At 48.7% G+C, this 14,200-nt stretch overlaps 1 protein-coding gene across 1 annotated transcript in view; it reads left to right on the top strand.

Annotated features, from left to right (window-relative positions):
• Nucleotides 1–4,507, top strand: part of LOC125944745 (uncharacterized) — a 76,829-nt gene extending 72,322 nt beyond the window's left edge. The window contains exon 2 of the mRNA XM_049665880.1: nucleotides 3,206–4,507. Coding sequence (XP_049521837.1) covers nucleotides 3,548–4,150 — 603 coding nt within the window. The 5' untranslated portion in view covers nucleotides 3,206–3,547 and the 3' untranslated portion in view covers nucleotides 4,151–4,507. The remainder of the gene's footprint in view (nucleotides 1–3,205) is intronic.
• The last annotated feature ends 9,693 nt before the right edge of the window (nucleotides 4,508–14,200 follow it).

Genomic DNA, 14,200 nt, shown 5'->3' with positions numbered 1-14,200 from the left:
CCTTTCCCTCCCCGCGACACACCAAACGACCCTAATTGGTCCCGCGCGTCACGTGATCCGGCGCCGGCGCAGCGTTTCCCACACCTGCTCTATACTCTGGGAGCAGCCGAGTTTTTTAGCGTGAAACCACCACTACCACCGACACTTGTGAGGCAATACAAGCTTCGCTTGAAAACCAGTTGTTTGGTTTACCAAGTACAGTTCAGCCAAGAACAGTCGTAGGGGTCGATATGCAACTAGCTTTTGAAAGTGTCACCAACCGCGCAATTTTAGGTAGCCTCAAGACAACTAAACCGGGGCCTAGAGTATACAACTATGTTGAAGACTACCTAAGTGAACAGACGGTTAAAGTGAAACTTGCGGAATATGTGTCACCTAGCCCAGCAATCACGCGTGGAACACCTGATGGTTCTATTATCTCACCGACTTTATTTAACATTGCGATGATGAAGCTACCCACATTACTAGAACAAATACCAGACCTGTAACATAATCTGTACGCCGATGACATAACTATTTGGTGCAGTCGAGGATCACCAGGATGGCAAGAACGCATTATTCAAAGTGGACAAGATACCATACGTGAATACGCGGAAACGCAAGGGCCAAAATGTTTCCCTGAGAAATCCGAATATGTTGTCATTAGTGAAGACGTTAGCAAGTCAGCCGAAGAATATAAGAACTTAATAAAACTTCGAATGAAAGACGTAGTCTTACCCCGCAAGAATACCATAAGAACACAACCTACGCAAGGTTATAGAAGCCCTGATTTTTTCCTGGATAATGTACTATCTACCATACCATAAGATAACCAACACGCAACGCAAAAAGATAGACATTACAGTTAGAAAGTATGCTAGACTTGCCCTGGGAGTTCCTAAGTTCGCATCCAACCATAAAATTGAAGCAATCGGGCTCTCTGACTAGAAGCTAGATTAGGCATCCATAATCAGGCGCAAAGACTTAAATCATCTTTTCAGGATCGACGAATACTGAACACACTGACATACGAAACCGCTAACTTACCCCCAATTCCGCCGAAATTACCACCATGGGATGATTTGCCAAGGATAACAGTAGACTCCATTCCAAAAAAAAAAAATATGCACCCAGAAAGGAATCGAAAACGGCGGTCAACAAGAAAAATATAATACAGACGATTTAAGCACATACTATAAAGATGCCAGTCATGAATGCGAAAGCAGCAAAGAAGTGGTCATGGACCATGACTCGACGCTTGTGGAAAGTTACTTGAGAGTCCCAGCGCCTGAAGACGCGAAATTTCTGGGGATAAAATGCTTACCATAAATAAATGACATACATCTGAGACCATTACAACACGAACGGACAGTCAAGGCGCTTGCAGATAAAATCAAAATCATGACCTTCCTTTTCACATACGCACACAGCTCCACATGTACGTGCATGCTCACCCCCTTGTACACGTACGTATACAATGGGTTGCAGGCCGTCAAGGATTGCGAGGAAACTTAAAATGTACATCAGCTCTCCCTCGCAAAACATCCGGGATCTCCTATCCTTTGGCCTGTCGAAGACACTTACAACCACAGAAAAGAGAGGAAGATGCAGTGTAACGAAAGGCTACATATTTTGAAGTCTCGCAGAGAAGCACCAACACTTCTCAGCACACCATCCTACACGCATTCGAGAGAGGACGCCTCAATCATACGAAAAGCAGAAACACACACATTACTCACACCACACTATACGCATTATATTAACAGGAACCCAGGCTCGCCCATTTGCAAACACTGCGGGGTCCATCCATCAAATAAACACATCTTGTGGGAGTGCCCTGCAAACGCCATCTTCAAAACAACAATACTTTCTAAATTACAGCACAACCAGCCTCCGGGCAGCTGGGAGGAGTGAACCACTCCCGACGAAAAATTGACGAACTATGGTGGCTGCTTCTCGTGAAGCACGTCAAGAACGCGCTGGGCCAGGAGGCATGAGCCTGCCAGGAGGCCCGGACGAGTTTTAGTTCCTTTGGTACTAATAAATGTTATTTCTCTCTCTTGCTTATGGCTACTGTAGCGTAATGCTTGAACCAACGCGCAAGAGAGTTAGGAATAGAAAATTAACAAAGCTGATGCGTGGATCGAAAATATTTATTTCTCAATTCCTGTCATTTTTCTACGTTTTCTAATTTTCAATAATGTTATTTTTTTCTTCCTCCCACTCATCTACACAGACACGGCCGAAGGTTGAACTCATCGTCGGCTTGCTCTCTTGCGTCCTGCTGGCGTTCGTGCTGGCCGTCGGTATCGTCAAGATCGCGTTCTCCCCGCCGCCCTCAGCCTCGAAGCTCTGCACGACGCACGCCTGCCTCGCCTACTCCGCACAACTCACCGCGTCCATCAACCGATCAGTGGACCCGTGCGTCCACTTCACGCGCTTCGTCTGCGACGGCTGGCAGGAGCAGCAGAACCTGGACGTCTGGGAAAGCCGCTTTCTGGGCTTCACGAACCGGCTGGACGCCACGCTGAAAAGCGTCAATATCCCAGCAGCAGGACAGAACGACGAACAGCGGGCGGCCGCCGTCTACCGCAGCTGCGACGACGTGTTCCAGGGCAAGAGGGACGAGTTGGCCGCAGTCAAAGCGGCACTGGCTCGTGCGGGCATCGTCTGGCCGCAGCCGTCCCGAGGAGCGGACGCTCTGTTCGCGTTGCTCTACAGTTCGCTCAAGCTGGGCTGGGACGCCATCGCAGACTTCCGCGTCGCCCCACGTTACGGCGAGACGGCGAACGAGCTGGTCGTCAGTCAAGGCAGATCTTTTGGGCTGTTGAGCGAATGGTTGACGCTGGAAAGGGCGACCGACGTACAACGGGTCTACTTTGAATATATTAGGAGCCAGTTTATCGGCGGCAGCGGCAAGACAATCGACGCGGCTGTGTCGTTCGAGTTAATGTGGGACATCGCAGTACCGGCAACGGACGCCCTCGTGCCTTTCTTTGGTTTGTCAGAAGTTGAGCCGCAACCCGCCGACTGGTTCGCGAATTCGTCCGCACCGAATCTCACGAAAGCTCGTTGGATAAAAGCCCTGCGCAGAGTCGACATCAGTCTGCCTGACGGCTTGCGAATATTGGCTGATAATCGTCCTTTTCTCGAAACGTTACTCGGCTTGTGGGAGTACTACGGCGAAGACTATTTCCACCTGTTCGTCTCCTGGTGCACGGTACAGGTGGCCGCCCTTTATGCGAACAGAGGCCTCATCATCAACTACTACGGCGAGATTCCCGACAGGACAACACTCTACTACAGAGCCTTCTGCGTCAGCAGAGCCCTGTTGTTTTCGCAAGCACTCATCGCGAGATACAATGGCGACGTCCTCAAGAGTAGCGCAGCCGTCGTCGCAAAAGAAATAGTGCTGTCCGTGCGTCTCGCCTTTTCGCATCGTCTATCCAACTGGCCTTACTACAACGAAAACATAACGGTGGTCGCAAACTGGAGTTCATTGGAGTCTGCCTTCCGCAACATCGAATATGGCAACCAAGGAAGAACTGACGGCGGAGCGATTCACGACATGCCGGACATGACAGAATCTTTTGTGGCGAACTGGCAGCACTCGGTGCGGTTGAATAAGACACGGGAACTGGGGCAACTGGCGTACGCGATCCGGCGCCTGTGGTTCTTCTTATGGCTTTGGGGAGAGAAAGATTTTCAGATGATGCCGTACACTCTGTCCTTCCCGTTTTTCGACCCGAATCTACCCAACCCCATCAACTTCGGAGGCTTCGGAAGCGAAGTGGTCGCCGCCCTGGGATCCACCTTTATCGGATCCTACCAGGCATACAGCAGCGCGACCGATTATCTGATCAGCTGCTTGAAGCGTGGGCAGTCGGGCAGGGAAGAATACTCCGAAACATCCGTGAACCGCGTATTGGGCTACAGGGCCCTCGTGGACGCTTACAGGCAAGCTCCTAACACTACTTGGGCCCTTCGGCAACTCGAGCAGTACAGTGACTTGCAGCTTCTCTTCATGTCGTCGTGTTTCGTTATGTGTTCGGGACGTTATAGAGGACAGCAAAACGAATGCGATATGCTCGCGCAGTATGTTCCCGAGTTTGCAGAGGTTTTTAAGTGCAGCCAGGGATTAAACACATCTGAGCACTGTCAACTGCTATAGAGGGCCATTCGCACCATCGTATGTTTAATGTGTATGTTTTATTGCTATAACGCTATTGCTATGTGCATGTTTTATTGTCGTGATGATAAATTTAGTGTCGAACGCTGTAGTATTGTCAATTATCCTTTTATAAAACGACCTCTTTGTGAGCGCTTGGCACCAGTACCTCGTGCACTTTGTGAACATGCATTCAGTGCCAAGTTGTACTCTTGCCTGTTCGCACTCCTGGGAAAATTATATTTTTGTTCTCTCAGTTCCTGCTGTTCTTTTGGGAAGCAAGAGTGAAAGTGGGAGATTGAGAACCCTTACTTTCTCCGTTTTCAGTGACATCAGCGTCGTTGAGAATAATGGAGTGACACGTGCATTGCCGTCTTGCTTTTTGGTTAGCAATCCCTGCTTCCTCTGTATTCGTTTGAGTAGATTATGTCACCTTGCGTGAGCGTGCTATCGTCTTAGTGTTAACTTAATCGGTAAGTGTTCGTTTTTTTTTTCTTTTTTTTTGTATCTGCGTAAGTGTATTTCTTGTTCTCCACCCACTGTGTGGCGCGGTGAGAAAATTAAAATGAGCTGGATCGATTTGGTGAGCACATTTATCGAAGGCACTGTTCCGGGTATGCACAACAATATGCTCAATGTCGATTAGGATAGAGCTCTTTGTCGTACTACCACACAGCTACCATAATATTTCGTAGGGTATTAAGCTTTCTTCGGGAACTTGATTCCATTGTCGGTATTTGTTTGGTCGTGTCTAGCCTCCTTATCTCTAACTTGAATCTCTGAGTAGTCCATGATATATTGCTTAGAACATCGCGCTGCTATGCTGAGAAAACTGGTTTCGAAACCAACCGTTGGACCAACATGGGTTACTGGGTATGTACCACCCCAAATGACCCTGAAAAAAACGCGTCGTCCCACCCAGTGATACAAAAAGATAGAAAATTGTTGTGTGAGTGTTGCTTGCTTGAGCCGCGCACCATCAGAATTGGAGTACGCTTAAGCTTCGCCTTTAAGAGTGGAAAGCGATAGCATTCAAATATCCCTGGCTGCTCGAGGCTTTTTTCTCGTATATCCAAATTACAATCCGACGGTATCATGTCTGTAGGTTGTAGTTAAGTCGTGCTTTACGATTTTTCTGACGGATCTTCCTTTGAAAAATTCAATTTTTATTCACTAACTCCTTGCGCCATGCGGAGGGCCTGTGTGGTTGGGGTGGTTCGGCATGAATTTCTCCGCCACGGTTGCCACGGACGCCGACGCTTACACCGAAGCCGACGGCGACGCCGATGCCGGATTTACTGCGACATGGGGCCCTTAACGCTACCGCGTTAAAAAAACGCATCCCGCTGTCCAGTGGTACAGAAATTATCACCATCAGCAATGGTTCATCCCTCTCGTAACACAAAGGGCACAAGCACTCGGCAAAGTGAAGCGAACAATGCATACATTCATTAAAATCGTGCATAAAACGTACAGAAACGTGGCGTCTAGTCGAATGGTACAAAACGTCACAGGCATGCGTTGCGCACGCAGCACAATCACAACGTAAGCTGGTGGAGCGGCGGCTCAAGAGTAGCTCCAATTTCGGCACCACGAACAACAGGGTCTTCGCGGCAAAGTCTCTTCGCCTTGTTTTGACGAGAACGATCTGAACTGTCCGCCCGGTGTCGACGACGAGCTGCGGCTTGTAATGCTCTCATCACAGCAGTCTGCTGAGCCCGATGCTGCCTGGTTGTAGCCGCGCACGTAGCTCTACGATTCGCTTCTTCAGCAGCGGTTCGTACCTTGCGAGGAGACGCCATGACGTGTACCTAAGAGGTGTCCAGAATACATGGCGCACATTTCATATTCCTTGACCCGTGGCACGGCACGTTGTTGTTGATGATGATGAAGATCATGATTGTTTATTGGAATCTTCAAACAGGCTGGTGACAATAGGCACCTAGCCTGCTTGAGTTAACCAGGTCCAGTTACATGCAGCATGCAACTGCTATATGTAACTTACATGTCGGGCACGCTGTGTTTGCAGGCACCTTAACTAGATGGCGCCACCATACTGGCGGAGGCTAGGGTAGGTCACTCTAGCTCGGAATCGCGTTGATTGCGCGTCCTCTTCTGAGTCGTATCTCGACCATGAGAGCGTGTTGACAACCTGGGACAATTTCGTCGACGAATTTAAGAAGTGCTTTGGTGACTCGATGTCTAAAAGAAGAAGGCTGAGCAGTCGCTTTCACGCAGGGCTCAATTACCTGGCGAGACATGCACAACTTACATTGAGGCTGTTTTAACATTATGCGGAATAGTGAGTGCGACAATGTCTGATGAGGATAAAGTGGGGCATCTCCTGAAAGGAATCGTAGATGTTTATAATTTTCTGATAACGAAAGAAGACCTCAGAACCCCTTCCGACCTAAGGCAGCACTGTCGGACGTTTGAAGCCCTTAAAATACGGAGAACTTTACCAAAATTTGGGCGCTTAGGCAATGTCACCACCGTTGCAAGTTTGACAGTCCCATCTGATGACGACATCTCCTCGGTAATGCGGCAAGTAGTCAAAGAAGAGCTTGCTCTGCTTCGAGTTGCCGACCCAGCTCATGAGTGTCATCAATGCGCCTTTGACCAGCGCTCTCATGCACCACAGACATCTTGGTCTCCCCAGAGTTATCCGGAACCTCGTGTGACCTATACCGAGCGGTTTGAAAGCAGGAGCATGTGCCCTCTCGGAAATCAGGGACGTAGGCCACTTCCACCCTAAAGATTTCCTACTCGGGCTCCTTCTCCCGTCTACAACCAACCAGCCAGCCCGTTCTCACCGGGAACGACAAATCGCTGACTCCCGCACTTGCTACCTGTCGTCTGCCTGGACACATCGCTAGGTAGTGCCCTCACCACCAGCAGCGAGCTCCGCTATTTAATGCCTACACCCCTCCTACGTCCGCAGTCAAGCTGTGGTCGTTCTCCAGTTCCTTTCAACGACAGCAACAGGAACGGTCGACACGAGCTGACTCCCCGATGTCCGACCGCAGCCTTACCCCGCCACCGATGCGACAATGGTGATCCCTGTCACCGCGTCATTGCTCTCGGTCACCGCCACCGCTGGGAAACTAGCTGGTGCGACCGATGGGGGCGAGGCCGCAGTACGATCACCTTCATCAAGACCCCCTTGTGCAGTGATGTTAAAGAACAAAGTGTGTTTTTATTTAGACAATGTGAGTACGGTAGCATTAGTTGATACCGGGGCTGCAGTCTCGATAATAAATCTGGCTTACAAAGAACGTCTTGGACAAACAGTATTGTTTGCTTGGGACCGGAACGCTACCTTTCGCGGTGCTAGTGGAGAACTGTTGCGCCCAATTGGTGTTTGTTGTGTGTCGATCACCATAGGTAGTCAAAAATTTAGGGCGGAACTTACGGTGCTCGCACGCGCTACCCATGACGTTATCTTAGGTATTCATTTCTTGCGTGAATGTGGGGCGACTTTGGATTGTGGTAGTGGTGCCATTTCTCTGCGCAGCGCCTTGCGTACTCCCGTGACCGAATTCATTAATGATACCTCGGACGTTTTCTCGGTGTCGCAAGATGTTTGTGTGCCCCCACGGACAGAATGTTCGTACCCGTACACTCTTCTCGCCCTCGTAAGGAATCCTGCTATGGTTTAGTCGAGCCTAATTTCAACAACGCGCTCAAGAAAAATGTGATAGTGCCTCGTTGCCTCGTGCTCGCCGATCGACGGCTCTACCCACTTGTGGATAGTAAATGTCTCAACCGATATCTCTGCCTGCAGGACTTATACTGGCAAGCTTTGACGAAGAAACTACGATGACTGTCCAAACCGTGGAACTGTCATCTGCCGGAGCGAAATCCCATCCTGATTCCTACCCTGATTATTCCCTTGACGTTGAGCGCATGATCAACAAGTTGCTGCCTTCTGCTGAGCGGAGTCTCCTTCAAGAGGTGCTGGCAAGTTACGCTTCAGTGTTTGATTTTGCGCAAGACCAAAAATCAACCAATACGCTGCCGCCGTCTCGTACACAACATCGAATCAATACCGGGCAAGCGTCGCCAAGTCGTCAGAAGCCTTACCGCGTTTCGCCTTCTGAGAGGAAAATCATCGCCGAGCAGGTGCAAGAAATGTTATGAAAAGGAGTCATACAAGAATCATGCAGTCCGTGGGCAGCTCCGGTGATTCCCGTCAAAAAGAAGGACAACTCGTGGTGGTTTTGCGTGGACTACCGCCGTCTCAACGCAGTCACAAAAAAAGACGTGTACCCACTGCCACGTATAGATGACGCCGTCGACTGTCTGCACTCCGCGTCATATTTTTCTTCCGTTGACTTGCGGTCAGGATACTGGCAAATTCCTATGCACCCCTTGGACAATGAGAAGACAGCCTTCGTAATACCCGATGGCCTCTTTGAGTTCAACATTATGCCTTTCGGCTTATGCAACGCTCCGGCGACATTCGAGAGGTTTATGCATACAGTGCTCCGCGGACTCAAATGGTAAATTTGTATGTGCTATCTAGATGACGTGATTATTTATGGCACGACGTTTCAAAAGCATAAGCACCGCTTATCGATCGTGCTTGACTGCATACGGCGAGCCGGCCTTATTTTAAATTCCAAAAAGTGTCACTTCGGTGAGCGTGAAGCTCTTGTACTAGGCTTTCTGGTCGACAACCAGGGAATACGACCAGATCCACAAGAGATTGCGGTGGTTCGTAACTTTCAGCAACCAAAGACGGTGAAAGACCTCCGAAGTTTTTTGGGCCTTTACTCATATTTCCGCCGATTTATCAAGAATTTCGCACAGCTTGCGTCTCCTCTGACGTCCCTTCTTCACAAGGACACGCCATACGTGTGGACGGATTCCTGTGAGGCTGCATTTCAGCAACTGAAGTTTTTACTGACTTCCGGACCGGTCCTGATGCACTTCGGTCCCGCTGCCTTCACTGAACTGCATACCGATGCTATAGTGGTGTTGGTGTTGGTGCTGTGCTCGTTCAGGTCTGCAACAGTTGGCAGCATGTCGTCGCTTATGCTAGTCGGACACTTACCAAAGCGAAGAACTACGCCGTCACCGAACTGGAGTGCCTAGCAGTTGTATTCGCCATTCAGAAGTTCCGGCCGTATTTTCACGGCCGCGAGTTCACTATGGTGACTGACCACCATTCACTGTGCTGGCTTGCTGGGCTCCGCGACCCGTGTGGCCGATTAGCCCGTTGGGCGTGGCGCCTTCAAGAGTACAACTTTTAAATTACCTACAAGAGCGGACGATGCCACACGGATGCCGACTGCCTCTCGCGCCTCCCGTCACCGTACGCAAACACTGAGGACGATGACTTCGACGACTATTTAGTTTCTATTTCATCCGACTTCCCAGACCTCAGTAGCTTCAAGAGCGAGCAACATCGTGGCCCTGCCTTGAAACATTTATTGGAATCTGCGCATGATTCACCAGGGCAGCCATTTACTATTGCTAATGATTTGCTGTACAAGAAGAATTACTCAGCTGACGGCCCTCCATTGCTCTTATAGTAGTGCCAGAAAACCTGCGCCCTGCGGTTCTTCGTTCGATGCACGATGACATTACGTCCGGCCACCTTGGCTTCGCACGCACACTACACCGGCTCCGCCAGAGGTTTCACTGGCCGAAACTCTGGAAAACAACGAACCAGTACGTCACCAGCTGTGCTGTTTGTCAGTGCCACAAGCAAACAACGACTGGCCTTGCAGGTTATTTGCAACTTGTCACGCCACCGACGTCGCCTTTTCAAAAAGTTGGCACTGAATTGCTCGGACCGCTCCCGAAGACATCATCTGGCCACCGGTGGATAATAGTGTGCGTGGATTGCTTAACTCGTTACACGGAGACAGCGGCACTTACATCTGCAGAGGATGTATCTTCCTACTGCACCGCGTCAGCTTACGTCACTGCACTCCACGGGTTATCAGTGATCGTGGACGGCAATTTACTGCCGACGTTGTTGAAGGACTTCTGCGGCTTTGGGGTTCTTCTTATCGGCATTCCTCTCCTTACCACCCGCAAACTAATGGTCTCACTGAGCGGACGAATCGCACCCTTACCAACATGCTGGCCATGTATGTCGACGCTGACCACAGAAACTAGGACGCCGTCTTGCCTTTCGTTACGTACGCGTACAACACTGCCAAGCATGAAGTTACTGGATATGCGCCGTTCTTTTTGCTTTACGTACGCAATCCACGGAGCTTTCTGGACACTCTCCTACCCTTCCAGCATCACGAAGACCTGTCCATCGCTCAGACTTTGTGTCGTGCAGAAGAAGCACGGCGACTCGCACGTCTGCGGACATTGTCCTCACAAGGCCGCAGCAAGAGCCTCTACGATGCCCGGCATATTCCCGTGAGCTTTTCACCCGGTGACTATGTTTGGCTGTGGACACCAGTTCGCAAAAAAAAAGAGCTGTACCGCAAGTTTCTCGCCACCTACTCTGGACCCTTCGTCATTCTCGCTCGTCTAAGTGACGTAAGCTACGTTGTTTTTCTGGTCGTTTCTTTACTTGTTCTCGCCTCTTTCCCGCCGCGTATTTTGTTTGTGTAGTGTTAGTTTATCTTGACATCCCATTTAACATATTTCTGTGGCTTGTGTCATTTCTGCGCTCACTGCAACTCATTACGTCCCACGATTTCGACGTGCATGATTCGACACGTGCCGAACCACAGGCATGACGTCATGATGGTGGCCTTCACCCAAAGACAAAATCGATTAGCTTAGCATATTTCTTTCTCTTCTTCGATCAGTGTTGAGTCTGAAATGTGCGTTCAGGTTTGTTAGTTTGTTGGTTGGTTTTTCTTTCTTTTTTTTTTCCATGTAGTCATCGATAATATACGCGCGCTAATGGAAGCCTGTCTTTTGTGTGCCTTCCCAGTGTCACCATACGCCATATGCACGGCGCGCAAAGTGAGAGATCAGGCTAGACATGGGCGGAGTTGAGACTTAAGCAATCAATGGCGTATTGAAATTGCCTGTCTATATCGAAAAGGCGCTGAAGGAAAAAGAACGTAATTTGTTGAGAACTGATACTCACGCTTGTGTTCGATAAAATTAAGCAAACAACTACGCACTTAGTAAACTGCTGTTCTATTAAAACGGTGCCGAACCTGAGAACGAATTAATGGCTCCAAGGTGTCGACACAGGCGTCGCTGCGGACTAAAGCGCAGTCAAAGCATCATTTGTGACTCAGTAGATTTCTTGGGGCTCTACTAGAACGCACGCTGAATATGTGAGTGTAGTCATTTTTATTTTCTTTACAAAATTAAGACGAAGCCTCTTTTTACTAATATCTGAGTGTCAGAGATGATCAGGTGCGTGTATATGTGCTACCAGCATTGAACTTAAAATTGGCAAATGGGAGAAGAAGATGCTACACTGGTGCATGATTTGCGTGCACTTTCTGCACGGGGCAGTGTGCAAGTTTTCATCGAAACTTCTCTTTCTGTCCCTCTATTCGGCAGCTTCTTAAAAAACTAAAAACTTTTCTCTTCCTAAAAGCAGTGACTATCAGGTTGGCAGTTCTGACTAAACACTTAACTTGGACTGTAAAAGTGGCAACCTTTTATAGATTGGTACAATCTCCATCGAGTCGCCGCTTTATATGGTCTCTCACCGCACACCACGCAAGGCCCAAATTGCATAAAATTCAAGAATGTTCTTATCACTCATCTCAAACTCTTGATGTCACTTCGTAATATATTGACAATAACGGCCGCTTACTTCTTCACTTTCCTTCGAAAACTATGTGTATAGTCGTATACCGCACCACACTATTAGCAGAAAAAAATTAAGAGTTTTCTAAAATTTGTGGGGAAGTTTTAAACTATTACGACACACCGTTTTCTTTCTCACGTAATTGCAAGCTCAGCTCACACACGAATTGCGTTTGTAATGGTCGTCGGTAGGAGGCTCGAAACCTAATAACAAACACTTGTATAATTGTTTGCTGTTTTCGTTCTGTTACTTTTGCCGCATCGAGGACTATCGCCAGACTGCGCGACTTTGTCGCCGTGTCCGGTGTGCCGGGCTGCGATGTGCTCTGTGGTAGGCGAGGTGGCGGTTTCCGTAGGACTGTCTGGGCCATAGTTCTCACGACGCTGTTGTCGCTCACACTTCACGAGTGCATCCAGGTACGTAAACACAATGTTCCATATGCTGCTTCTAAGCGAAAAGCTTGTACCCCCGTTCAAGTAAGTCGCGGTAAAGTTTAGAAAGGACTGACGTGGTTATGATCACTGTAGTATCGGCGACTGGTACACATTCTCCCGTAGCACTTGCTCTCTTTTCTATAGCGCGCTTCTTTTGACAAAATAGCTGCGGGTGTGAAACTTGGCAAGTGTTTCGCCGTCGTTTTATGGGTGTGACGCAGACAGTCAAGCATGTGGCCCACGTTAAACATTAAAAAATGAATAATTGCCTTCACGACCACAGGACTCGATCCGAGTTTCGTGGGCTAGGAAAACCAATTACAATTTCGTGATCCTTGAAGCTGCTGCTACTACACATTTAGATATTCGCTGTTTCACGGTGTCATTTACAGGGACTGGCAAACAAAGTCTCTCTACGCGCCGTGTGATTCTTCTTCGATCCCCCACAGTGTCACCGTTTGTAGGACGTTTGGTCGCCGTTTTTTTCTTGGGATCACTTTCATAGAATGTCTATTTTGCTGTTTTACATGGCTATGACATTGCAAGCGTACGCGTAACTGGACCTCCACCGGACCCATGAAATGCCTCACTATGTGGTCGCGTCGACGACTATAGCCTGTCAGCAGTCGAGATAAGCAAGATACGTTTAGAGTCCAGGGCGGGTATTTTGTAGCGTTGCCTTTCCGATGCTAATGCCGTTTCGTGCTTTTCGCGCTTGGTCAGTGGTCAGAGCGATGGTCCGCTCACGTTGTCAACGGGATCAACCAGTCGTGAGCGATGGATGATAAGAATAGTATAGAATAAAGCATAACGCATCGCTACAAAATACCGGTCCTGGTGAAAAAAAAGCAGGGAAGAAACTGGTGGGACTGAATCTGTTACAGACTTAAGTAATTATACGAGGTAAATATAGAGCCTTTAAGAAAGAGAGAAAAGATTAAGTAGCGGAAGGCAAAATGCTAGATTGACAAGTATGTATAGATTACCTGATTAGCTCGAGGAGGCTTGATGGCTATTTTCCACCGCTCCGTTTCAAAGTAAATGGCAATAAATCATCGCCATCATCATCATCATCACTATCATCCGCCACATTCCGAAGCAATATTCGCTCAATGTTGTGCGCAGGTCTTCTTGGAGTACGGCAGATTTCCGGTCTCGTTCGACTACAGCTACGAGGAAGAGAGTTCCCTGCATTTCCCCGGCGTCACTGTATGCAACGTAAACCCTGTGAAGAAGGCTGCGCTCTGCCACTCGCGGCTGCCTTCTTCGCAAGCCATGCCGGAGCAACTGCGCAAAAGGCTGTGCGAGAACGAGACAGCCTTCTACGAAGTGAGATCAGCGCTGATTGTCCGTAGTCTATTCATTGTCCCCTGGAGCTAGCTTCCCTTGAATATCACGTGCTGTGAGCTAGAACTTAACTATCTATAACTTCTGGTGGGCTAGTTGATGCGCATTTGATAGCATAATTATCTACGCACAAAATCACAACCACACAAGGATACATTGACAGGACGCGCAGGAGTACTGTTAGCGTTGGTTGGTTAAGGAAATGCAAGCTGGGAAGGTGGGAAGCATACTTACCATTACCATTATATTGCTACACGCGTGTGATATTTGATTGTTTGAACGAGGCGCGCGGGCGCCATCACTCGAGAAAGAAGAGGGAGAACGAGCTGGGCTCGCGCTGTGCATCTAACCGGTCGGCGCTGCAACCGCTGTTGTAAATATAACCTGTAAATAGTGGCTCGTCTTACTGACTCGTCCTTCGCGCTAACAATATTCACGTAGTGTACTTTCCGAGTATATTGGCAGGATTCCCTTGGCTATGTGGACTTGTGGCATTAGAAGTTATAGAACTGAGAGTGACAT

This window comes from Dermacentor silvarum, chromosome 4, assembly GCF_013339745.2.
Source record: "Dermacentor silvarum isolate Dsil-2018 chromosome 4, BIME_Dsil_1.4, whole genome shotgun sequence".
Classification (NCBI taxonomy): Eukaryota; Metazoa; Arthropoda; class Arachnida; order Ixodida; family Ixodidae; genus Dermacentor; species Dermacentor silvarum.
This window is presented reverse-complemented; position numbering and strand designations above follow the sequence as displayed.